We start from the raw sequence: 23,126 nt of genomic DNA, 5'->3' as shown, positions 1-23,126 counted from the left end.
GCTGGCACACGCGTGCCTGGAGACTCGAGCCTCTGTCAGCCGTTCCCTGGGTGGCTGGAGGGGGTCCTGCCCAGTGGGTGCCCTCTGGGAGGTGGCATCCTCTGGGGTAACCTTTCCTCACCCCCGCCTTTCCCAGGGCGCATGTGCAACATCAACATCGACGAGTGCTCCAGCAACCCCTGCCACAACGGGGGCACGTGCAAGGACGGCATCAACGGCTTCACCTGCCTCTGTCCCGAGGGCTTCCACGACCCCAAGTGCCTGTCTGAAGTGAACGAGTGCAACAGCAACCCCTGCATCCACGGGAAATGCCATGATGGGCTGAACGGGTAGGCTGGAGGGCATGGGGGCTGCTGGGGGGCTGCTGGGATCAAAGGGCCACCTAGCAAAGTTGGAATTGGGGCAGAGCGAACAGCCGTCCCCAGTGCCAGTGCTGACCCGTGCTCTGTGCCAGTGCTGGGGGATGTTTCCCGCCAGGGACTGGGATTTTCTGGGTAAACGACAGCTGGCGTAGCCAGGAGGGCCAGGTTGGACCAGATCCTTGTGGTTTATGCCCCAATTTTTCCCCAAAGCTACAGGTGTGACTGCGACCCGGGCTGGAGTGGGACAAACTGCGACATTAACAATAACGAGTGCGAATCCAATCCCTGCATGAACGGTGGCACCTGCAAGGACATGACCAGCGGCTACATCTGCATCTGCAGGGAGGGCTTCAGCGGTAAGGTTGCAACTGGGGACGCCACCCCGCTCCCCCAGCGCTGGGGTGTGGGTGGGAGCTGTGGGTGGGTGTCCCCATGGTGCTAGATGGGCTGGAGGCTTCGCTTAGGGACGGTGGAGACCCCAGGTCAGTTGGGAGATGTGGCAACGCAGCCAGCCTGGGGATTTTCAGCAGAGTTTGGGCACCCATGGCTGGAGCTGAGAGCAAGAGGCTTTTCCAGGGCGATGGGTGGGCCATTGCCATTGTCACCACGTCCCCACCATACAGCCCCCTCCCACCAGTGCACCTCCATCACAGCCGCTTTTGTCTGTTTTCCTTAACGCAGGACCCAACTGCCAGACCAATATCAACGAATGCGCTTCCAACCCCTGCCTGAACCAGGGTACGTGCATCGACGACGTCGCCGGCTACACCTGCAACTGCCTCCTGCCCTACACAGGTGAGGGGGAGCGCCCCGTGCCCCCCAGGCCCTCACCAGGGCTCTGCGGGGCTGCTGTGTGGGGTGTGACGGCAAATTGGGTGCCACCAGCTGGCACCGAGCTCGGAGGCTTCTCTCGTGCTGCCCTGCCGTGGGGCTGCTCAGGGTCACGGCTCCACCTCCTTGTGCCGTGGCGCAGCTGGAGGAAATTTGGAGGAGGTTTGGGAAGCAGCCGGCCAGAGCTTCCTCCCTCCTCCTCCTCCTCCTTCTCCTCCTGGAGGGCACGGTGGCGGTGGCTCGGCCACAGCCTGCACCCCAGGCAGCGACACCGGGCAGCCGCCCCACTCACGCCCCACCGCCCCGGGGGGGTCGGCGCTGCCGGCGGCCCCGTTCTCCTGCCACGATGCTCGCCCTGGAAAAAGCGAGGCAAGGCTGAGGGGTTGGGGGATTCTGCTGAGCCAATTCCTGTTTGCCGGCCTCCTGCTTCCGCTCGCGCAGAGCGGCAGCCGGTGCACAATTGCAGGAAGCCGTGAGCCGTTTCCTGCCCTCGGCAGTGGCCATAGAAACCCCTGGGGGGACGGGGCAGGCGGGGAGGGGAAGGCTCTGGAAAATAGCAAAGGCCAGTTGGGGAGATACTGGCTGACAGGGAAGATAAGGGTTTGGAGAGAACGTGTCCCTTGGCTGGATGTAAACAGGAAAAGCGGCTGAGAGGGACGAGGGGAGCGCAAGGGGGAAAAGACACCCCGAGTAGCGCTTCCCTGCCAAAGGAAGTGTGCAGCGCTTTAACGCAGCCCAGATTGCAGGGTTTGAAGGATTCGTGAGGGGCCTGGGGTCACGAGGGACCAGGGATGGAGGAGGCAGCCCCAGCTGGGCTGCCCCGTGGCGGTGGGGAAGCCCAGAGCCTGCCCCAGGGCAGAAGACGGGGGTAGCGGGGTCTTGGGCCACCCGTTGTTTTGGAGGGGGTGTCAGCAAGTGCTTGTGCCTGTGCAGGAGCCACCTGCGAGGACGTGCTGGCCCCCTGCGCTGGCAGCCCCTGCAAGAATGGCGGCGAGTGTCAGGAGTCGGAAGACTACGAGAGCTTCTCCTGCAGTTGCCCCTCCGGCTGGCAAGGTAGGGGCATGGCCTGTCTTGGGGTTCAGCACACCCCGCTCCCTTCGGCTGCTCAGGGAGTGAAAGATGGAGGGGAGGGAGCGTGGCTGAGGGGAGCAGCAGGCAGGTGGCTACCTGTGTGTCCTGCCAGACGGGAGCAGCCCTGCGTGATGCCTGGCCTCGGGGAGGCTCAGCCAGGTGGACGGGATGCGGCCGCCTCCCGCACCCCTTGGCGAGAGTGGTTTGCTGCGAGGGCTCCCACGTCGTCACATCCCCGGGGCTTTCACCAGCACCGCCAGCCCACGCAGTCACTGTCCCGCTTTGTCCCACAGGTCAGACCTGCGAGATCGACATCAACGAGTGCGTGAAGAGCCCCTGCCGCAACGGGGCCACGTGCCAGAACACCAACGGGAGCTACCGCTGCGCCTGCAGAACCGGCTTCACCGGCCGCAACTGCGACACCGACATCGATGACTGCAAGCCCAGTAAGAGCAGGGGCCGCTCCGCGGACCACGCTCAGCCTGGTCCCGAGCCGTGGGCTTCATTGCTGGCTGGAATCCTCGCACGGGCGAGCCCCGGCTGCTGCTTTGGCCTGGGCTATGCTGTGAGCCCTCATTAGGCTTTTGGGCCACCTCAAGCACATTTTGGTTGAGCTGCGTCAGTCCAAGGCCAGACAGGAGCAGGAAGGAGGCTAGGGGGGAAAAGTGATGTGCAGGCAGTGAGCAAGTGTCCCCCGTGTGCCCTCCTTGTGCCCAGTCCCCCGCTGGGGCTGGCTCAGCCTCTGCCTGCTCCAGGGCCTCTGTCCCATCCCTCTGTGTGGCCAGGGGACGTGTGCGGGGACAGCGCTGTGGGGCGGCTCCTGGGCAAGGCTGCATCTTCACATGCCCGTCCCTCTTCTCCAGATCCATGCCACAATGGCGGCTCCTGCTCCGATGGCGTCGGTACATTCTTCTGCGAGTGCCTGGCTGGTTTCCGTGGGCCCAAGTGCGAGGAGGACATCAATGAGTGTGCCAGCAACCCCTGCAAGAATGGTGCCAACTGCACCGACTGCGTCAACAGCTACACTTGCACCTGCCCCTCCGGCTTCAGCGGCATCCACTGCGAGAACAACACCCCTGACTGCACGGAGAGGTATGGCCCCGTGCGGCTCCCGCGTGGGCACAGCGTTTGTCAGGGCTGGAGCAAGGGGCTGAGGGCCCTGCGCTGCCCCGTAGCCCTGGACCAGTTTGTGGGGGCTTTGGCGTGGAGCAGGACCAGCGGTGACTCACTGGGACGTGGTATCTGTGTTCCCAGCTCCTGCTTCAACGGTGGGACCTGCGTGGATGGCATCAACACCTTCACCTGCCTCTGTCCGCCCGGCTTCACGGGCAGCTACTGCGAGCACGACATCAATGAGTGTGACTCCAAGCCGTGCCTGAACGGGGGCACGTGTCAGGATAGCTACGGGACCTACAAGTGCACTTGTCCCCAGGGATACACCGGCCTCAACTGCCAGGTAGAGGAGCCCCGGGCTGTCGGCCACTGACACCAGTGTCTGCCCACGCGTGCTGGTTGTGGGGGTCTGGGGGGTCGCTGCAGTCTCCACCCCTGCTGGGTTCTGACCCCCACCTCTTGCTCTGCTCCCCCCAGAACCTGGTGCGTTGGTGCGACTCCTCTCCCTGCAAAAATGGGGGCAAGTGCTGGCAGACCAACAACCTGTACCGCTGTGAGTGCAACAGCGGGTGGACAGGGCTCTACTGCGATGTCCCCAGCGTCTCTTGCGAGGTGGCTGCTAAGCAGCAAGGTGAGTCCCTGCCACGTGTATGGCCTCACAGGGACAGGGTGGAGGTCCCCAGGTGCCCCCCCGTTCTGGGCTCTGAGCAAGGTCGTGCTCATTTCTCTTGGTGGGGATCTTTGGCACAACCAGAGCGATCTCAAGGATTGCTGTCATGTGCAGCCCCCAAGGCTGCAGTCTTGGCTGTGATGCCCTCCCTGCGATGGCCAGGACATGGCCTTGCGATGCATGAGTGTCACCGAGGTCCCCACATCTCACTCTGCTCTCCCCAACAGGTATCGATGTAGCGCATCTCTGCAGGAATTCTGGGCTCTGCGTGGACACCGGCAACACTCACTTCTGCCGCTGCCAGGCTGGCTACACCGGCAGCTACTGCGAGGAGCAGGTGGACGAGTGCTCCCCCAACCCCTGCCAGAACGGAGCCACCTGCACAGACTACCTGGGGGGCTACTCCTGCGAGGTGGGTGCCATGGGGGCAGAGACGCAGAGGGAGAAAGCACCAGTTCCTGCCTTTCTGCTGCCTGAGGAGCTGCCCCAGCTTCAAGCTGGCTTGGTGCCCCTTTCCTGAGTTGAAGGCTGGGGTTGATGCAGCTAGGTTGGAATTGAGTGAGCCTCTCTGAAAGTTCCCCTTTCCCTCCTTGTAGTGTGTGGCTGGTTATCATGGAGTTAACTGCTCAGAGGAGATCAATGAGTGCTTGTCCCAGCCATGCCAGAACGGAGGAACCTGCATCGATCTCATCAATACCTACAAATGCTCCTGCCCCAGAGGAACGCAAGGTAAATTAATTCCCCAGGCTGGGGCATTAGTGGGCTGAGCGCGGATATCCTCGGTATCTGCTCATTAGCTGCTCGGGCTAGCAGAAGCAAACTCAAGGGTAGAGGTTTGTGGTTTGCTTGCGAGCTTAGCCATCAAGGCTAAACCACCAAGGCCAACCTTGGACGCGAGCTGCGCGGTGCTGCGGGCCTCCTGCCAGAGTGGCGGCTCAGACTGCCATTGAATTGGCCAGGCTCAGCCCCTTCGCAGGGAAGGTTCACACGAGGGACCAGCGGGCACCCCGACACTGTTTGATGAGCTGTGTGGGTTGTTCCCCCGTTTCTCTAGGGGTGCACTGTGAGATCAATGTGGATGACTGCAGCCCTTTCTTTGATCCCGTCACCCTGGGGCCCAAGTGCTTTAACAATGGCAAGTGCACGGATCGGGTAGGTGGCTACAGCTGCATCTGCCCCCCTGGCTTTGTAGGGGAGCGCTGCGAGGGAGACGTCAACGAGTGCCTGTCCAACCCCTGCGACGCCCGCGGCACCCAGAACTGCGTGCAGCGGGTCAATGACTACAAATGCGAGTGCCGACCTGGCTACGCAGGTGAGCGCCGTGTCCCTGCAGCCCCCCAGCCACCCCGCGCATCTCGCACGCCTTCCTCTGCTCCTCACGCGCTCCTCTCCCTCGGCAGGCCGTCGCTGTGACACCGTGGTGGATGGCTGTAAAGGCAAACCGTGCAGGAATGGTGGAACGTGCGCGGTTGCCAGCAACACCGGCCGTGGCTTCATCTGCAAATGCCCCCCGGTAGGTACCTGCTCCTCTCCACCTCTGAGCGTGGGATGTTGGATGGGCCCTGCAAGTCTGCCCCTGGCACAGAGGGGCAGTCAAGGTGCCAGTTTAGCCCCTGAGGCTTCCCCAGCTGGGATAGCCAGGGGTAAGCGTGGAGAGGAAGATGTTTTGGTGTGGGTGCTCGCTGTAGGAATGTGTATCCCTGTATCCATACTGTCCTCACCTGCAAAGAGACTGGGTCAGGGTCAGGTGGCTCAGGCCTGCAGGTACAACGCACAGCTCTGTAGGACAGACTCTTGCCTAGTTGGCCATTATTTACTCGATGTAAAGGTGGAGGAAGCAGCTATGAAGAAGAGCTCCCTTCATTTTGACAGGGATGCTCTAACAGGGTTTACATTCCGAATTGTTCTTGCCCATCACTAGTTTCAGAGGATGTGCTAGAGCCGTGCCCTAGGTACATCAATCTGATTCACTGAGTTTGTGCCCCGTGTCCCAGAACACACACGTGTGTTAGGCTGCTCGTAGGACAACATCAGTGATTGTGACTCCCTCCTTACCGTCACCTCCCCAGGGCTTCGTGGGCGCCACCTGCGAGAATGACTCCCGCACCTGCGGGAACCTGCACTGCCTGAACGGTGGCACCTGCATCTCCATCCACAAGAGCTCCAAGTGCATGTGTGCGCCGGCCTTCACGGGTCCCGAGTGCCAGTACCCGGCCAGCAGCCCCTGCACATCCAGCCCCTGCTACAACGGGGGCACCTGCGAGTTCTTTAGCGACGCCTCCCCCTACTACCGGTGCAACTGCCCCGCCAACTTCAACGGCCTCAACTGCCACATCCTCGACTTCGATTTCCAAGGTGGCATCGGGCAGGATATCATCCCACCCAAAATTGAGGAGAAGTGCGAGATCGCCGTTTGCGCGGGCTACGCCGGCAACAAGATCTGCGATGGGAAATGCAACAACCACGCCTGCGGCTGGGACGGGGGCGACTGCTCCCTCAATTTCAACGACCCCTGGAAGAACTGCTCCCAGTCTCTGCAGTGCTGGAAGTACTTCAACGACGGCAAGTGCGACTCTCAGTGCAATAACGCTGGCTGCCTGTACGATGGATTTGACTGCCAGAAATATGAAGGGCAGTGCAAGTAAGTGCCTTACTCATTGACCCTCTTGTTTTAAAGCCATGGCCTCTGTGCTCATCCTCGGGATATTTTCTGCTTGCATCTGCCAAAGCTCCTAAGTGCCAAAGCTCCTAAGTGCAGACCTGTTGTTAGCTCTCTATGTTCTGTTCTGCTGCCTGTGGGGCTGCAGCTCAAGCAACCACAGTTCCCTGTGGTCTTGTTAAGTTTATATACGCTGGGAAGCCCTCTGGGTTTGGCTCATTCCAGATGGCTTCCCTGGCTTTGCCTGTACCACACCATAGAAGTGGATTCTCCAACTCGCAGTAGTAGCACAGTGAGTTTCAGCATAGGGAGACCCCAGACGGAAGAGCAGCCAGAAAACACAATGATGTTAACATCCAGGCATTTACCAGACATTATCTTTGACAACAGCAGGAACTTAATCCCAGATTCCTGGACAAGCTCTGGTCTGAGTAACTGTTCTGTGTCCCCATGTCTTCTCTGAGTCACGGTAATTTGTCCCTTTTTCTGGCATCTAAATCACTAATTATGATCTAACAGCTGCTATCTTTCACCTGCAGAGGTGAATGCTTCACAGCACCGCATGAAACTCTTGCCTTCTGTGTAAACTGGCTTAGGATCTACCAGGATGAAGAATATTTATAAAAAAGAGAGGTCCTTGTGAACAACCGCTTACTTCTGAGCAAATAGGTAATATGCGCAGTACATGATCTAATTCATTCTTCTGCCTTTCTTTTTCTTCTCCCCAGCCCTCTCTATGATCAGTACTGCAAAGATCACTTCTCAGATGGTCACTGTGACCAGGGCTGCAATAATTTTGAGTGCGAATGGGATGGTCTGGACTGTGCAAACAACATGCCAGAGAAGCTTGCAGATGGCACGCTGGTGGTGGTGGTCCTGATCACTCCCGAGAACCTGAAGAACAACTCCTTCAACTTCCTGCGGGAGCTGAGCCGCGTGCTGCACACCAACGTGGTCTTCAAGAAGAACGCCAAGGGAGAGTACATGATCTTTCCATACTATGGCAATGAGGAGGAACTGAAAAAACATTACATCAAGAGGTCAACAGAGGACTGGTCAGATATGCCTAGTGCTGTCATCAACAAAGTCAAGAGCAGCCTCTACTCCAGGGCTGGCAGGAGGCAGAAGAGAGAGCTCGATCAGATGGACATCAGAGGGTAAGGAGGACCAATGGGTTCCTTTTTCGCTGAGCAGCATTTGTTTTCTGTGTTGATAATAGTAACACGCTAGGAAGGGAAGGATGTAGGCCAGATAATTGTATTTAGACGTTGCGTTCTGTGTGAATAGAAACCGGATTTTGCTCTCATGTGGGAAAAGCGAGTGATCGCTCAGGAATCCCTGATACAATGCTGTGCCGACTCTCACGATTGAAGGAGTCCTGTGTATTGTTGGGAGCCGGGGCTGGGCTGGGTGGGACCTGGAAGCAGAGGCTGGCCTGACCGACTGTCTGACTGCAGGAAGTCATTAAGTTAAACCTCAGTTTCTCCCTGGGAAATGCTTTCTAGAGCTTTGTTGTAAAACTCAATTACTGCAAACTGTGTTTGGAGATCTTTGGTGTAAACATATAGATCTAACCTTCTCCCTCTCTGTGGGCTCAATCAAAAGCCACCGAAAGCAAAGGAGTTAGAGCAGAGAAACTGATGTGAAAAGATCTGAAGGCTCCCAAACAGCATTATTTAAGACACTGTAGTGTCTGGGTAATTTTAAAAGGTTGTGAAGCAGAGACTCCCTTCCATTCCGTAGATAAGGAGTTAGATTTCACAGCGTTCATTGAGACAAATCCAACAGCCCATGAGCTGCGGGGCTTGGGCCGTGGGGAAGCAAGGAGATGGGTGCCCACCTTCTCGTTCCCACTGATGGGGGCTAAGGAGGGAAGGGAGACGGGGCTCCTCTGTTGCTCTGTGATTCTCATGGACTCTTCTCTCGCACAGATCAATCGTCTACTTGGAAATTGATAACCGCCAGTGCATCCAGTCATCTTCCCAGTGCTTCCAGAGTGCAACCGATGTGGCGGCGTTCCTGGGTGCCCTGGCCTCCCTTGGCAACCTGAACATACCCTACAAAATAGAAGCCGTTAAAAGTAAGTGTGGCTGGTTGGCCAGGGAGGAGACAGCCAAAACTTTCCAGCCTCGTCCATGCTTAGTTGTCTGTCAGCTGGCTGCGTTTGAGCACAGTCTGGTTTTAATAACCTTGCATCTTTTTTTTTTTCCCTTTAAGTCTGTTCTTAAAAAAAAACTGCAAAAGCAGTTTATTATTTTTGCGTATTCCAGGTTTATTTCAAAATCATTACCACTGTAAAAGTTATTAAAAAAAGAAAAGAAAAGAAAAAGAAAACCCAACCAGCTCCAATCAATCAGTGACATGCAAGGAGTTGAAGTTTGTATCTTGAAAATCCCCCCTAAATCCTTTTGTCTTAACAGCTCAATGCAAGCGCAATGATTTGAAGTTTGCTAATCCTTTTCCTTAAAGGAGAAAAAAGTGAAGCTGTCTCCTGGTGCAGGCTGGCTTGTGCAGCCGAGAATTTGCCGATAGTTTGCAATTCTGATTAATAGCGTATAAAATGACCTTATTTTGGGGGGGCTGATTTAGATCAGCCTTAGGTACCTCTATTAACTAATTTTGCTTCATTTCCACTCTGTCACTGGTTTGCTATGCAGCTTAATGTCTCAGCGTCTCTCTGTGCCCCACTGTTCTGTAGGTGAAACAGCTGAGCCCGCGAAGAACTCCCAGCTGTATCCTATGTACGTGGTGGTGGCCGCGCTGGTCTTGCTTGCTTTCATTGGACTGGGAGTACTGGTGTCTCGTAAGCGGCGCAGGGAGCATGGGCAGCTTTGGTTCCCAGAAGGCTTCAAAGTGACGGAGTCGAGCAAGAAGAAGCGACGAGAGCCACTTGGGGAGGATTCTGTTGGGCTGAAGTGAGTAATTTCCTTGCTAACCCGTTAAACACGGCGCAGCGGGGCTGCTCGGGGCTCTTCGGAAAGAACCCATGGGAGTTTTGTTCTCTGGTGCATCACATTGGCGTAGCGGGGAGGAGGAAAGTCAGGTTTCTGAAAGTTCTGCATGGGGAAAACAGTGTTCCCATCTGGAGGAGGTTTTTAAATGCTTCATGGTCCGTTTGCACTTGGTAAAAAATGAAAGGCAACCAGAGGGGAACCTCCTGGAAGTTGCCTTGTTGATTCTTCTTTCAGTTTGTGCATATAGGTAAACGTAGTCCGTCACAGACTAATTCCTGCAGAGGAGCTAATTGTTTGTATGGTTTCATTTTTAAAGACCTCTCAAAAATGCTTCAGACGGCACGCTGATGGATGACAACCAAAATGAGTGGGGTGATGAGGAGACCTTGGACACCAAGAAGTTCAGGGTAAGCTCGCTGCCACATTCCCTTTCTGTGCTCTTTCTGTGCTGCAAGTAGTCGCTGGCCGGGTTTTGCCACGGAAGGAGCAGGACGCTGTGGACAGCAGCAGAGCAGAGGGACCCTCGGGGCCCGGTCTGCTCTGTGCATCGCTGCTACCAGCTTCTTTGCAAACTTGCGTGTGACAAATGCACCTTGGAGACTTGCAGAGCTTCCCACGCTAGAGCTCAGCCCCCTCCTCCTGCCCTGACCTGCGCGCTTTGCTCAGTGCTTGTTTCCCGCTGTTGTCCCTCAGTTTGAGGAGCAGGCAATGCTGCCTGACACGGACGACCAGACGGACCACAGGCAGTGGACCCAGCAGCACCTGGATGCTGCCGACCTGCGCATATCCTCCATGGCGCCCACTCCACCGCAGGGGGAAATCGATGCAGACTGCATGGATGTCAACGTCAGAGGCCCCGGTAAGGTGGACTCCTTTCACTTCTGTGCTGCTTGTCAGCTAATCTAAAATCCTCCCGTACCGCTGGAGATGAGCAGTCCCAGACAGCCCTACCTGTCTCCGTTTCTAGTACGGAGTTGCTGCTAGCTGTTCTGCGTCATGTGGTTGCTGTTATGTGATTTAGAGATAGACCCTGTCACACTTTGCTTTCCATGAGACCTCTTTTGTTTAATCACTGAGATGCAAATTAGAGAATACAGAGTAAGTACCCATAAAATCATCCAGCTTATCTCTCTGCCACTCCTAGATTCCGCTCCTCCCACCAGACTGCACATTTCACAATCTTCTTTTCAGGTTTTTAATTATATTAATAGTTAATAGGCTTTTAAATTATTACAAGCATTTGGTCTTTCCCACATGTGTGAAATTGTCCTCTGAAATAATAAAAATATCTAAGGCTGCACTGTACCGTACTCAAGTTTGCTTTGAGCAACCTTCCTTAGAAATTGCATGTTACATGTTCGCATGCAAGCTAGCAGATGAAATAGGAAAAGCAGTGAGTGGTGAGATACCACTAAGGAATTTCAGATCCATATCAGAGGAAGGATATTCCTGTTTGATGTTTAGAAGCAGTCAGGAACTCAGTCTTGATGCCCCCACGAGAATAAGCATCTATCGCAGGCAGCATCTTGCTGAGCTGCCTGCATTACAGAAGGGTAAGAAGCCTTTTTTCACCGAGTTCCCCTGTGCTTTTCAGATGGCTTCACCCCCCTCATGATCGCCTCGTGCAGCGGAGGAGGGCTGGAGACCGGCAACAGCGAAGAGGAAGACGATGCTCCCGCCGTCATCTCCGATTTCATTTACCAAGGCGCCAGCTTACACAACCAGACTGACCGCACCGGCGAGACCGCCCTTCACCTGGCTGCCAGGTACTCCCGCTCGGACGCTGCCAAGCGCCTGCTGGAAGCCAGCGCCGATGCAAACATCCAGGATAACATGGGCAGGACGCCTCTCCACGCCGCCGTCTCTGCCGATGCCCAAGGAGTCTTCCAGGTAACTGATCCTTTCGCCAGCAGTCGTGGGGTTTTCTGGGGAAGGTTCTGGTGCGACGTGTTGAGTGGGTCACGCAGCTGAGCTTGTCGCAGGGTCTCCAGCTTGCCTTGGCGAGGTGCGGGGTGGGGGTCTTGAAAACTGCAGCCCCTGTTGTATCAGGGCAGGGCGCAGCAAAGCAGCAACCCCGTAGCCGCCTTCGGATGTGCATCCCCAGACTGGGAGCAGGGACTGGAGGCACCAGCCTCTGGAACTGGGGTTGCAGATCTGGGTACCTGGAGTGTCTGCTCTCTGTCCCTCCTAACATTTGCTTTTCCTGCGCTTTGGTCCTTGTTGCGGCAGATCCTGATTAGGAACAGGGCAACCGATCTCGATGCCCGGATGCACGACGGGACCACTCCTCTGATCTTGGCCGCTCGCTTGGCTGTGGAGGGCATGCTGGACGATCTCATCAACTGCCACGCAGACGTCAATGCTGTGGATGATCTAGGTATGCAGGCAACTAAAACGCAGCTCCCTCAGAGGTGGAAGGAAAGAGCTGCTTGCTGTTACTCTTACCACTCCCTAATGCGTGTTGTATTTCATGGTCTTCCTCCGTAGGCAAGTCAGCCCTGCACTGGGCAGCTGCTGTGAATAACGTTGAAGCCGCAGTAGTCCTCCTGAAGAATGGTGCCAACAAGGATATGCAGAACAATAAGGTAGGGGTCTTCTGGGCTGGCATAGGCAAGGAAAGAACCATTTGAGGAGTCTGTTAAAGGGTAATTTTTGCCTAAAGTACAACACTGTCTGGCACTGAGACTGATTTGATTGTTCTGCTGTGAATGAAGCTGTTGGATTTGGCTCAAAGAAGCATTGTGGGATTTGGTCCTACGGGTGATGTTGAGGGGCCCTGCAGTGCTTGGTGAGCAGTATGATGCAGTCTTAGTGTGGCCGTCTACTTGTACGTTCTGGGTCACTTGTAGGGTTCCTGGTTTTATGTCAGCATAAGGACATGGCTCAGCAGCAGCAAAACCTCACCAGAGGAAAGACTATTACCGTCTCTGCTGCCCAGCGTCATGGAGCTCAGGATAGTGTTAGCCAGGAGAATCTGAGAACTTAAACCCTAACCATCTTTGCTGGGTTTCTAGGAGGAGACCCCACTGTTCCTCGCAGCCAGAGAAGGGAGCTATGAAACCGCCAAGGTCCTGCTGGACCATTTTGCCAACCGCGACATCACGGACCACATGGACCGGCTCCCACGGGACATCGCCCAGGAGCGCATGCACCATGACATCGTGAGGCTGCTGGACGAGTACAACCTGGTGCGGAGCCCACCGCTGCACAACGGCCCGTTGGGGGCACCCACGCTGTCCCCACCGCTCTGCTCTCCCAACAGCTACATCGGCAACCTGAAACCTGCCGTCCAGGGCAAGAAGGCCAGGAAGCCGAGTACCAAGGGCCTGGGCTGCAACGGCAAGGATGCCAAAGACCTCAAAGCCCGGAGGAAAAAATCACAAGATGGAAAAGGATGTCTGCTTGACAACTCCAGTGTGTTGTCTCCAGTGGACTCCCTGGAATCGCCCCATGGGTACCTGTCGGATGTTGCCTCTCCTCCGCTGATGACTTCTCCGTTTCAGCAGTCCCCTTCCATGCCTCTGAATCATCTGCCAGGCATGCCTGATGCCCACATGGGCATCAATCACCTCAACATGGCGGGGAAGCAGGATATGGCCATGGGAAACTCCAGCAGGATGGCCTTCGATTCGGTGCCGCCACGTCTCTCTCACCTCCCCGTCTCCAGCCCCAGCACGGTGATGAGCAATGCCCCGATGAATTTCTCCGTCGGCGGAGCGGCCGGTCTGAACGGGCAGTGTGACTGGCTCACCAGGCTGCAGAACGGCATGGTCCAGAATCAGTACAACCCCATGCGAAGCAACATGCAACCAGGGGCGCATCAGCAGACGCAAAACCTTCAGCACGGCATGATGACCTCCCTGCACAACGGCTTGCCCACCACAAGCTTGTCGCAGATGATGAGCTACCAGGCCATGCCCAACACCCGGCTGGCTTCCCAGCCTCACCTGATGCAGAGCCAGCAGCTCCAGCAGATGCAGCAGCAACAGCTCCAGCAGCAAAACTTGCAGCCGCAGCAGCAGCCGCAGCAGCCCCAGCAGCAGCCGCCGCAGCAGCAGCAGCCGCCGCAGCAGCATCACAACCCCAGCTCCAACGCAAGCGGCCACATCGGCCAAAATTTCCTCGGTACCGAGCTGAGCCAGCCCGACATGCAGCCAGTGAGCAGCAGTACCATGGCGGTCCACACCATCCTGCCTCAAGATTCCCAGATGCTGCCCACGTCTCTGCCATCCTCCCTCGCCCAGCCCATGACCACCACGCAGTTTCTAACTCCACCTTCCCAGCACAGTTATTCCTCCCCCTTGGACAACACCCCCAGCCACCAGCTCCAGGTGCCCGACCACCCTTTCCTAACGCCGTCTCCTGAGTCGCCGGACCAGTGGTCCAGCTCGTCTCCTCACTCCAACGTCTCCGACTGGTCCGAGGGCATCTCCAGCCCTCCCACCAGTATGCAGTCACAGATGGGACACATCCCCGAAGCCTTCAAGTAAAAGACGGTGTTTCAGAGACGCTGGTGCTCAGCGGGAGTTAGAAGCTTGAGGGAGATCTTTTTTAAAAGGACATTGGATGCTTTTATTAAAGGATCCTTTTTAAATATGTTTTTATAAAAAAAAAAAGACAAATTAATTCCTTTTTTTTTAGTATTTATTTATGTACTTTTTATTTTACATGAAAACACTGCCTTTTTATTTATATGTTCTATTGTTAAGAACTCAATGTGGGACACCAGTTGTGTTTCGAGAAATCAAAAAAATGAGGTTTTTATAAGACATTCTCTTTTGTTTGGGGGGTTTCATTGTGTTTGATTTGAGAGGAAATGTTTATGTAAAGCTATAAGTAGCCATTTGTGATTCTGAAATGCCATTAATTTATTTTTTTTCTCTTTCAACTCAGAGAAGTGAAAAAGAAAAGGGGAAGGAAAAATTGACTAAAAATACCACTCCTTGGGGCAGGGGGGGAATTAAGTATGGACAGATTTTTGAAATGTACTTTAAAATGTTTCCTTTGCTGTTTTATCTGAGAGGACATTTTATGGTACCAGTCATGAATCTTTGTTTAAATTTCAGTATTATATAGTTGTACATTTGCCTTGATAATAGACATTTTTGTTCTCTCTTGTTTTTATATATATAAAAATATATATATTTAAATGATTTTTATGATCTAAAAAAAATAAAATCAGGATTATAGACCTGTAAGAACAGGTTCTAAGCTAAAAAAAAAAAACCCCTACAAAACACGAATACTGTCCCCCACAAAAAGAAATGCATTTGCCAAACTTTTAAGAGAGCAAGCTCGTAACTGTGGAGTATATCCCAAACCCGTAACTGCAGAGTTTATACACAAAGGAGACTTAATTTTACTTTGACTATCTTTACTGGTTTTTGTTTTTGTGTTTGCATTTGAGTAACTGTTTAAGAAATAAATGCCAATATAAAATTGTAAACTGCATCCTTATTTTAAGGATGGCCTGCCTGTTTTAAAGAAGGCGTGTCTATTAACGCAGACAACCTGAGTGAGAATACCAAGCATTAGAAGGCTGCCACCGCCGAGTGCTCGCCCGTCTCCAGCTCCTCTGGCAGCGCGAGCGCTGCGTGCTCAGCGGAGAGCGCTGCCGGCTTTGTCGGGGTGCTGGACTGGTTAAACAGGAGGGCGACGGACAGCACAGCTGAGTCTGGGCTGGGAAACGTTAACGTTTTGTTCTTGTTAGTCTGGAGTGCTGCATCTTTTTTTATATTGATGTACACTCTTTCTGTGTATCATGTAAAATATAGTATAAGCCTGTGGCAGATTTAATGTTTGTAAATATGTTTTTTTTTTAAAGAAAAGGTGGATTTTGTTTCAAAAATCTAAATAAGCAAGTCTTAAATATATCGTAAATTTATCACCTTATAGAGGTGTTGGAATATCACTCACTCGGGTGCAAAGGCAAGCAGACACCCTAGGACTGGAGATGTGTGGGACAGGCAAATAGAAAGCAGTTAATCACGAAAACCTAAGAAAAGGGTTCCTTTTCCTCGTTCCTTGTTATTAGAACACCAAATAAAATGGGTATTTCTCAAGGCACAGCGCCTTGCTGAGCACTCATCTTAGTTAACATTTCAGACCATTGTTATTGTGACACGCCTAATATGAGTGATAAAAACATCACGCGGTGTTGAATCTTCCTATGTTTTATAAACTAGAGTGTAGTTTAAGAAAAGATATCTTCTGTAATAAAGTTATCTACATGCAAAGTTGTAGTTTGCAAAAATGATGTATTTTTTTTGGTTAACTGATTTGCAATAAATGGTGCTCCTGGGCATCTAGATTTTACTAAAACTGGAACTTTAGTGTTTTTGTTACGGATTGGTTGAAATCTGGGCTTGATACCCACTGTCTTTCAATACTGCAGGGGTTCCTCTCTGCACAGAGGACTGGCACTTTCCTAAGGGCTTTTGCTCTACATTAAAGCTCAGAGCAGGGCTTTGGACAGTGAAACTTTCTCCTTAACTTGTGCAAAGCTCTCACCGATTTGAGATGTCTGGTTTGAGCGAGGCCGGCGGGGCTGTGCCCCGGCAGCCCTTTACCTGGGCTGTGGATGCTCTGATGTCCTCTCAGACCCCTGCCTGAAGGTCAGGATCTAAAAGGGGAAAAGATTAAAAGCTTGATTCAAGCATGTTCACAGCACTGTATTCTGCCACTTTAAAACTTTGCTTTCTGATCAGTTTTTAGGAACATTCTCTGGCTGGTGAGACGGGCAAGGGTAAGAAACCGCCGTGTGCTTTTAATTACAGTGCCTATGGAAACAGAGCCCTCTGTGAGTGGTGTGAAGAGTTATGTATAGAGCTTCCTACTTCACACGCAGCGCGGAGCATATGGCTGGCCTCTCAGATGTGGTGGCTTGCACAGATAGGAGCTGGAAATCCATCCGACGACGCTGCCGAGGGGCTGCGGCACCTGAGGGAAAGTTTCACTAATGCCACTCCGGGCACAAACACGGCGTAGAAACGTTTGCTGACCTTGCTGCACTCAAGATTTTCAAGGTAATTTAATTTAATTCTTTCTCTTCCCCACAGGGACTCTGTAGTCCAAATGCAAAGTCCCCAAATAACTGGATATAAATAGCCAAGCCGTGGAGCTCCTCCCAAATCTGATAAGCCTGGTAACTCCTGGAATGCTGGTATTTTCCACTCCAAAGCCAGGGAGGGAGTGGGCATGTGTGTACATGTAGCCAGTATCCCGCCCCAGACACATTCGGAGCCGCCAGATATTTGCTGTACAACTGGTCAGAAGCTGGTGCTGCAGCAGTGGCGTTTTACGTGCCACCCAGCAGCAGGGAAACGCAGCACCTTCAGAGGGCAGCGAGGCGATGCGACAGTGCGCGCTCCCTGCAAACTCTGCGGAAAGGGGTGTTTTAACTGAGGACAAATCCCTCTTCCCCTGCAAAATGTGGTTCACCAGTGAGAATCTCGTTACCCCTGGAGATGGGCTTCCTGAGACGTGCTCTTCTCCCGACTCGTGTCTCGCTGCATCCCATCTGGGATACGCTGGATGCAGTGTGTCTGCCTTCAGCGCGATTCGCACATGTGCTGTCCATGAATCGCGTCTGGGAACATCCAGCCATGTTCCCACGCAGCCCATCCTTCCAGGCTTCTCCCACACGTACACGTCCCAGCGCTCGTGCCCACAGCTGGCTGCAAGCACGGCATGCTTCCACACTGCCAGTGAGACCGGGAGACGCTCGTGCCAAGGTGAGGCATTAGTAAGACTCTCTCCTATCTGGTCACTCATGGTCAAAGCGGGAATTTGGCCTGGAATCAAATAAAAAAAGAGGGGTTATGAGGATGTGTAAAACGAAGTGATATCGCAGGAGGCAATTAAACACACGCGGCTCATTTAGAAGTGAGAGGCTGCAAAGCACTTAATTTTCCATGAGGATGGGTGAGAGGGACAGAATGAGGAAAAAGGGGGCTAAATACCAGGGAGAGAGGCAAAACAAAAAGGTCTGCACTGGCACATGAATAATAGACTGGCCACAAGGTAGTTCAAACTAGAAGTCAGAAAAGGTTTTCTAAGTAGTAGAGGAGTAAGGATACACAGTTTAGTTTTTAAGCGGCTAGGCCTAGTGACTTTTACATTTATGAAGGCCTCTGGTGACCCACAAACTCCTGCCAGTCCCTAGTTCCTGAGAGGATATGCGAGATGATCCTGGGGTCACAGATCCCCAGCCAGGATCGAGGCAAAGTTAAGGGAGATAAACCGCTGCAGTTTCAAACAACCCCCCGTCCACACTCAGGGCTTTCCCACCAACTCTCTGTCCAGAAGGATTTGCCTTTCCCCAGTTCCTTCCAATCAACACACGTTGTCCAACCACAAGCTCATCTTTACCTCCTGTTGGTAGAGATTCTGGGAGCTGAATTTCAAGCTCTTGCGTCAACAGAAGATGCTGAGGAATGAATGGGTCACGGCAAGCACAGCTGTTTTGGCACTCCAGCTGAAAGAGGCTGAGAAACACTAAAATTACATCCTACGCCAAGGGAAGGGTTCAGAAGGCTTTGCGTAAAACAAGATTAGCACCGAGCTATTCTGATGGCAAGTATGTGGATGCTATGAGGTGCATCTGAACTATTTGTTTACATGCTGGAGGGCTTGTTTTTTTTTTTTTTTTATTGTTTTCATTATTCCTGCTCAATTAGATGGGACATTTAGAAATTGCTACTCTATATTGCTTTTCCCTCCGGGCTATTGGTGTTTGCTCAGAAAGTTGCTAACAGCTGCTTGAACCCTGATTGCCGAATTGTTACTGCAGCTCCAATCACCCCCTTAAGAATGTACAAAAGGAGCCAAATCCAGCTAAGGTGTAGCCTCTCAGGAATTACACATGGGTCAATGTGGCTGGGGTAGTTTGAATAATCACAGCAACTACATGAGGAAATAAATAAAGCTTCGAGTTGGCTAACCTGACACACGGTATCGATACTCATAAAAGAAACTCTCCTTTAGCCATTTTCCCTGTTTCTGAACTCAGAAAATGATCCTTTTGACAGCCAGCTGCTGGGGCAGGGCTGTTTATGGTTGCCTGCAGCCTGAAGACAAATAAATTACCAGAACCTAATGGGAAAAGGTGATTATCATTTGTCTTGTACCCCAAGTAAGCTGATGAAGCAGGAGAGAAGGACGCAGGCTGTCCTCTTCCCACCAGCAAGCCTTTTTGTTTGTAATGGGTCACTCTCGAGTCCAGACCTGGCTGCGTTTGCTGAGCACAGCAAATCAGTCTGAAAGCTTCAGGGTGAAAAGGAATTTAACGTCTTCATGTGGCAATTCTTTATAATCACAGACTTCTTGGGAGAACAGCAAAGGTGAGAGCCTTTAGTGTTAGTGTTTGCATTTTGTACGTATGTGTGTAGATGCACAAGAGGAGGGTTAGATCTGTAGTGTAAATATTTGGCTATAGATACAGATGTAAGCTGTTGATGGTATTTACGGAATACGTATGTATTTTTAAAAAGCCAATCAGGCTAATTAAGATCACGTTTCCTCAGATTACACCTGTTGGGGGAAGTATCAAGGGAGGACCAGGGCTTTATCTGCAATTCATGGTTCTGTAGGGAAATTGTATTCGACAGGCTGGTTTATAAGAACGTTCCTACAAAAGAGGGAGATGAAAGGCACTTTACAAATCACAGCCCTGCCTCTGGTTCCCACACCAGCATCAAAGTGCTGCTTCCCCTGCTCGGACTGGGCTTTGAGGATATTACCCTGCTTTAATGATCAAGCGTGCAGAAACAGCTCTTGTGCTGATAATGACCCTTGATTAAGATGTTTGTTTAGGTCGCCTGTATTTTCCCCTCCAAAGCTTGTTGTGGGGTGCAGAGTGTGACAATATCGGCAGAGCGGCCACCGCCGGTGTACAAACTGCCAAATGAGCTACATCCTTCTTGCATTTGAATGGGGACTCCCCCTTCAAAGCTTAGTGTTTGCGTGTAATAGACCCTTAGAGCAGAGCAGGAACACAGAGCAGGGTTAAAATCTTCAGACTTGCACATAACTCTTTGATATCATGCTATGATCTTGCCTAAAAAAAAAAAAAAACACCACCCAAACATACACTTCTCTGGAGAAGTGCTTTTATGAGCCTTTCAGTTAACGCATCCCAGGGATAGCTGCGTGCAGCAGGGCCGAACCCAGGCATCCGCCGCGCTCCAGCGCTGGGACACTTGTACAGCAGGCTTCCAAGGGTTTGCGCGATTCCTATCCCTTCACGCCATTCCTGTCCCTTCACAGGACCAAGCCCCCGTGGACCTGCGGGACAGGGACCTCGCTCTGCAGCAAGTAACAGTTCCTTACATTTGCGTCTCCCTCATAAACCGTCCCCCAATTTTGACTCGTTCCCAGCTCCACCGACCCGGGGCAGCCTCCCGCACCGCCCTGCTCCCTCGCCTCCCTCCAGATCCCTCTGCCCTCAGCTCCCGCCCCGACCGGGACGGGCCCAGGCTGCAGCCCGCCGCGCAGGCCTGCGGGGGCCGGGCCTGGGCCTGGCGGCGCTCTGTCCCGCCCTGGCGGCCGCCGTCGCCACTGCACCCTCCCCGGGAAAGGCGGGGGCTCGGAAGGCCCCGGTGGGCGCCCGGCCGGGCAGCGCCCCGCTGTGACAGGCGGCTGCCTGAGGAGACCGGGACCCTCACGGGGGCCGCGCTCCGCCAAACCGCGGCCGGTGGCAGCGAGGCCCATGGCGGGCAGGGCCCGTCGGGGAGAAGGGGCCCCTCGGCACCCCCGATCCCGCCGAGCGGAGCCGGGAACGCGCAAAGATCGAACCGCACCGGCAGCCGCCCCAGCCGGGACTCGAACCCCTGACCCCCCGAGTCGGCAGCCGCACTGCGCCTGCGCTAAGCTGGGGGAAAGAGAAACACAAACAAGCGCACGCGCGCCGGCGGGCCCCCGCACGCGCCGTGACGTCGTCGCGCGACGCGGTGTGACACGTCGGCGGCGGCGGCGGAACTGCCAGCCGGATGTTCCAAGATGGCGGCGGAGGGGGCCGGTGCTGCGGCCGTGAGGGGGGGCGGCACCCGGTGCTGACGGGCCTCCGTCGCTGCGAGGGGGGGTTACCAGGTACCGCGGGGCTGAGGGAAGGGGCGCGCCGGGCCGGGGGTAGCCGGAGGGGCGGGGACCCCGGGCGGGCTGCCTGAGGAGCGGCAGGGCCCGAGGTGCGGGCCCCGGGGCTGGCGGCGGCCGGTACCCCGCTGTGTGCGGCTGGAGCTGCCCGGCGCCTCAGCGCGGGTGGGGGCCTCAGGGCGGCGGCAGCCCCTGGCCCCGGTTGGGGCAGGTTGAGGTGGCGCAAGGAGGGGCGAAGCGGCGGAGCGCTGCCGCAGTCCGCGGGGCTGTGCTGCCGGAGCGTCGTTCCTGCAGGATTTGGGGTGTCCTGGGCCTCCGGAGCGTCGTTCCTGCAGGATTTGGGGTGTCCTGGGCCTCCGGGAGTGCTCCGCGGGGACAGGAGCACGCACTGCAGGCCTCCCAAATAATATTGTGTGGGGTGGGGGACAGAAGGAGAGATCCTGCGGTCAAAACTATCGCCAGGCGTTTGTTACCGTGTGTTCCCTTTGACATACTTCTTGCAACTCAGGGTTTTTTCGAGCTGTCAGGTGCCGTAGGTCTGTGCTTTACTGGAGCAGCAACTGGTGCTGACTCAGGTGTACAGTCTCCTGAAGGTGTTCAGGACCTGGTACTCGGTCTCCCCTGCAAAGGGAATGGAAATGCTTTATGCTGCTGCTGCCCGTGGATCATATGAAGCGCTCTGCTTTTGCTTCCCAGAGAGCTCTTTTTGCTGAATAACATTTGTAACTATGGTTGTCATTTATGAGAAAGCCGGTAGGAAGCTGTCAGCAGTGCTCAAGGTGTACAGTGTGTTCAGTCTGAGTGTCACCCACATGTGTGCAGATGTGCAGCTGTCTGCATAGAAAAAGATTCTGAAAAACTGGTGTCCCAGAGACTGATTCTAAAGCTGCAGATCTCATTTTCCAGCTATGCTTGTCTTTGGGACTGCAGCGGGGTTTTTTTATTCCCTTTGTTCTTGTTTTTGGGTGTCTGTGTATGTGAACGTGTTACTTATTGTTTGGTACATGCACATGTGTGTGCAAACACACGTGTGTGTATATGTATATAGGCACACATGCAAATAAATAGTGGTACTCTGTAACCTGCTTTGTGGCAATACTTCTTGTTTTAGAGTAATTTATTTAGCTTATGTCCCTTGGAGATAGGATTAAATTAATTCCCCCCAAGTAAATTATTCCTTCATGCAGATTAGTTTTCTCAGAGGAGTTTAAAACTAATCATGGCTATAGAGCTCGTCAGGTGAGATTTATTGATGGCCTCGTCTAGAGGGTAGTTTTTTGTTTTTTTTTTTTTTTATTCCCTCTTTGGTAACATTTTCTTGGCACGTCTGGAAACACCTTCTGCAATTATTATTTCTGGTGACTAATGTTTAGCAGGCTGCTCTGCATTATCTATTAGTAAACCTGCTGAAAAGTTAAGAATTTCCAGACTAGATAAAGCAGAGGTGGATCACCCTTAACTTATGTAGTTATTTCTCATTTATAAGTTTCTTAAAATCAGCATTTTTAGTACTGGGCTGGGGGCAGGGAGGGTCAGTATCACTGAGCTGTTATCTTCTGTTTAAATTACCTGACATGGGCACATTCATTGTATTTGGACTTAATTCTTCAAATCTTGCGTGCTTTTACTACTGTGTGCAGTCTGTTAATATTAACTTTCCTTCTGTAAGGAATCCGATACCCTCGCACTGAACTTCTGTAATGCAACATTAGCGATCTTGTTATGGGAATGGCAAGCCAGCACTTCAGAGTAGAACTCTACACTTAATTAGCTGATTACTGGTGCTGGTTGTTACCAAAAAAATGTGGTAAAGTATTAGGATTTTTTCTTTGTGCACATCTGATAAGCACCGTAAGGAGTGAAGTCCACATTAGAAATTTGGAAGTGGGTATTTAAATTACAAAAACTTAAAAGCTTTTCTGCTCAATTGTGTTTCAGAAACAGCTTTTCTATTAAGAACAGAATTGTGAGGTAGATACCAACATTTTTTTTTTTTTCAGTTAAGTTAGCGCTTTCCAGGAAGTAACTGTCTAGGCACATGTTTTAATTCTCTTTTTTCCCTCCTCACTTTGCAGTATATTGCATAAAAACACTAGTTTATTTGGAGGGGAGGGAGGAGGTTTTGCAATTGAGGTTAATACAGTAAAGAACAGGATGAAAAATAAATGGGGATGTCCAGAACAGCCTGGGCTTTCTTAAGCATGTGGAAACTGAGGTGAGGGTTAGGCAGGGTTCCCTGGTAACGTGCTTGGCAGCAAGCGTGGTCAGCTGGAAAACCTTCACCTCAGCATCGTAATAGGAGAAAAGATTGCAAAGCACTGAAACCTTCTTGTAAATATTTCTTGGTAGGAATTCAACGGGCAGCTGTGTTTTAA

General features: G+C 53.0%; 2 protein-coding genes across 7 annotated transcripts in view; both read left to right on the top strand.

The window, feature by feature from the left end:
• The window catches only part of NOTCH1 (notch receptor 1), a 43,071-nt gene extending 27,084 nt beyond the window's left edge, over nucleotides 1–15,987 (top strand). Inside the window, exons 13-34 of one of the 2 annotated variants that reach the window (XM_086763576.1) lie at nucleotides 137–329; nucleotides 573–718; nucleotides 1,044–1,157; nucleotides 2,127–2,246; nucleotides 2,558–2,710; nucleotides 3,128–3,356; nucleotides 3,519–3,720; nucleotides 3,855–4,008; nucleotides 4,275–4,459; nucleotides 4,644–4,776; nucleotides 5,240–5,359; nucleotides 5,448–5,560; nucleotides 6,117–6,688; nucleotides 7,435–7,863; nucleotides 8,638–8,786; nucleotides 9,405–9,621; nucleotides 9,977–10,067; nucleotides 10,354–10,519; nucleotides 11,255–11,550; nucleotides 11,890–12,037; nucleotides 12,148–12,245; nucleotides 12,675–15,987. In XM_086763576.1, coding sequence (XP_086619702.1) covers nucleotides 137–329; nucleotides 573–718; nucleotides 1,044–1,157; nucleotides 2,127–2,246; nucleotides 2,558–2,710; nucleotides 3,128–3,356; nucleotides 3,519–3,720; nucleotides 3,855–4,008; nucleotides 4,275–4,459; nucleotides 4,644–4,776; nucleotides 5,240–5,359; nucleotides 5,448–5,560; nucleotides 6,117–6,688; nucleotides 7,435–7,863; nucleotides 8,638–8,786; nucleotides 9,405–9,621; nucleotides 9,977–10,067; nucleotides 10,354–10,519; nucleotides 11,255–11,550; nucleotides 11,890–12,037; nucleotides 12,148–12,245; nucleotides 12,675–14,150 — 5,504 coding nt within the window. In that variant the 3' untranslated portion in view covers nucleotides 14,151–15,987. Of the gene's footprint in view, nucleotides 1–136; nucleotides 330–572; nucleotides 719–1,043; nucleotides 1,158–2,126; nucleotides 2,247–2,557; nucleotides 2,711–3,127; nucleotides 3,357–3,518; nucleotides 3,721–3,854; nucleotides 4,009–4,274; nucleotides 4,460–4,643; nucleotides 4,777–5,101; nucleotides 5,360–5,447; nucleotides 5,561–6,116; nucleotides 6,689–7,434; nucleotides 7,864–8,637; nucleotides 8,787–9,404; nucleotides 9,622–9,976; nucleotides 10,068–10,353; nucleotides 10,520–11,254; nucleotides 11,551–11,889; nucleotides 12,038–12,147; nucleotides 12,246–12,674 lie in introns of both variants that reach the window. The other variant, XM_086763575.1, reaches the window with a different exon arrangement.
• A 4,656-nt stretch (nucleotides 15,988–20,643) lies between these two features.
• Nucleotides 20,644–23,126, top strand: part of SEC16A (SEC16 homolog A, endoplasmic reticulum export factor) — a 31,563-nt gene continuing 29,080 nt past the window's right edge. For all 5 annotated transcript variants that reach the window (XM_086763731.1, XM_086763729.1, XM_086763730.1 and 2 more), the window contains exon 1: nucleotides 20,644–20,748. The gene's annotated coding sequence lies outside the window, so the exon portion shown is untranslated. The remainder of the gene's footprint in view (nucleotides 20,749–23,126) is intronic.

Source organism: Chlamydotis macqueenii, chromosome 20 (assembly GCF_036417535.1).
Source record: "Chlamydotis macqueenii isolate bChlMac1 chromosome 20, bChlMac1.mat, whole genome shotgun sequence".
NCBI classification, from domain to species: domain Eukaryota; kingdom Metazoa; phylum Chordata; class Aves; order Otidiformes; family Otididae; genus Chlamydotis; species Chlamydotis macqueenii.
The sequence above is the reverse complement of the archived record's forward strand: the minus strand, read 5'-3'. Positions and strand labels throughout refer to the sequence as shown.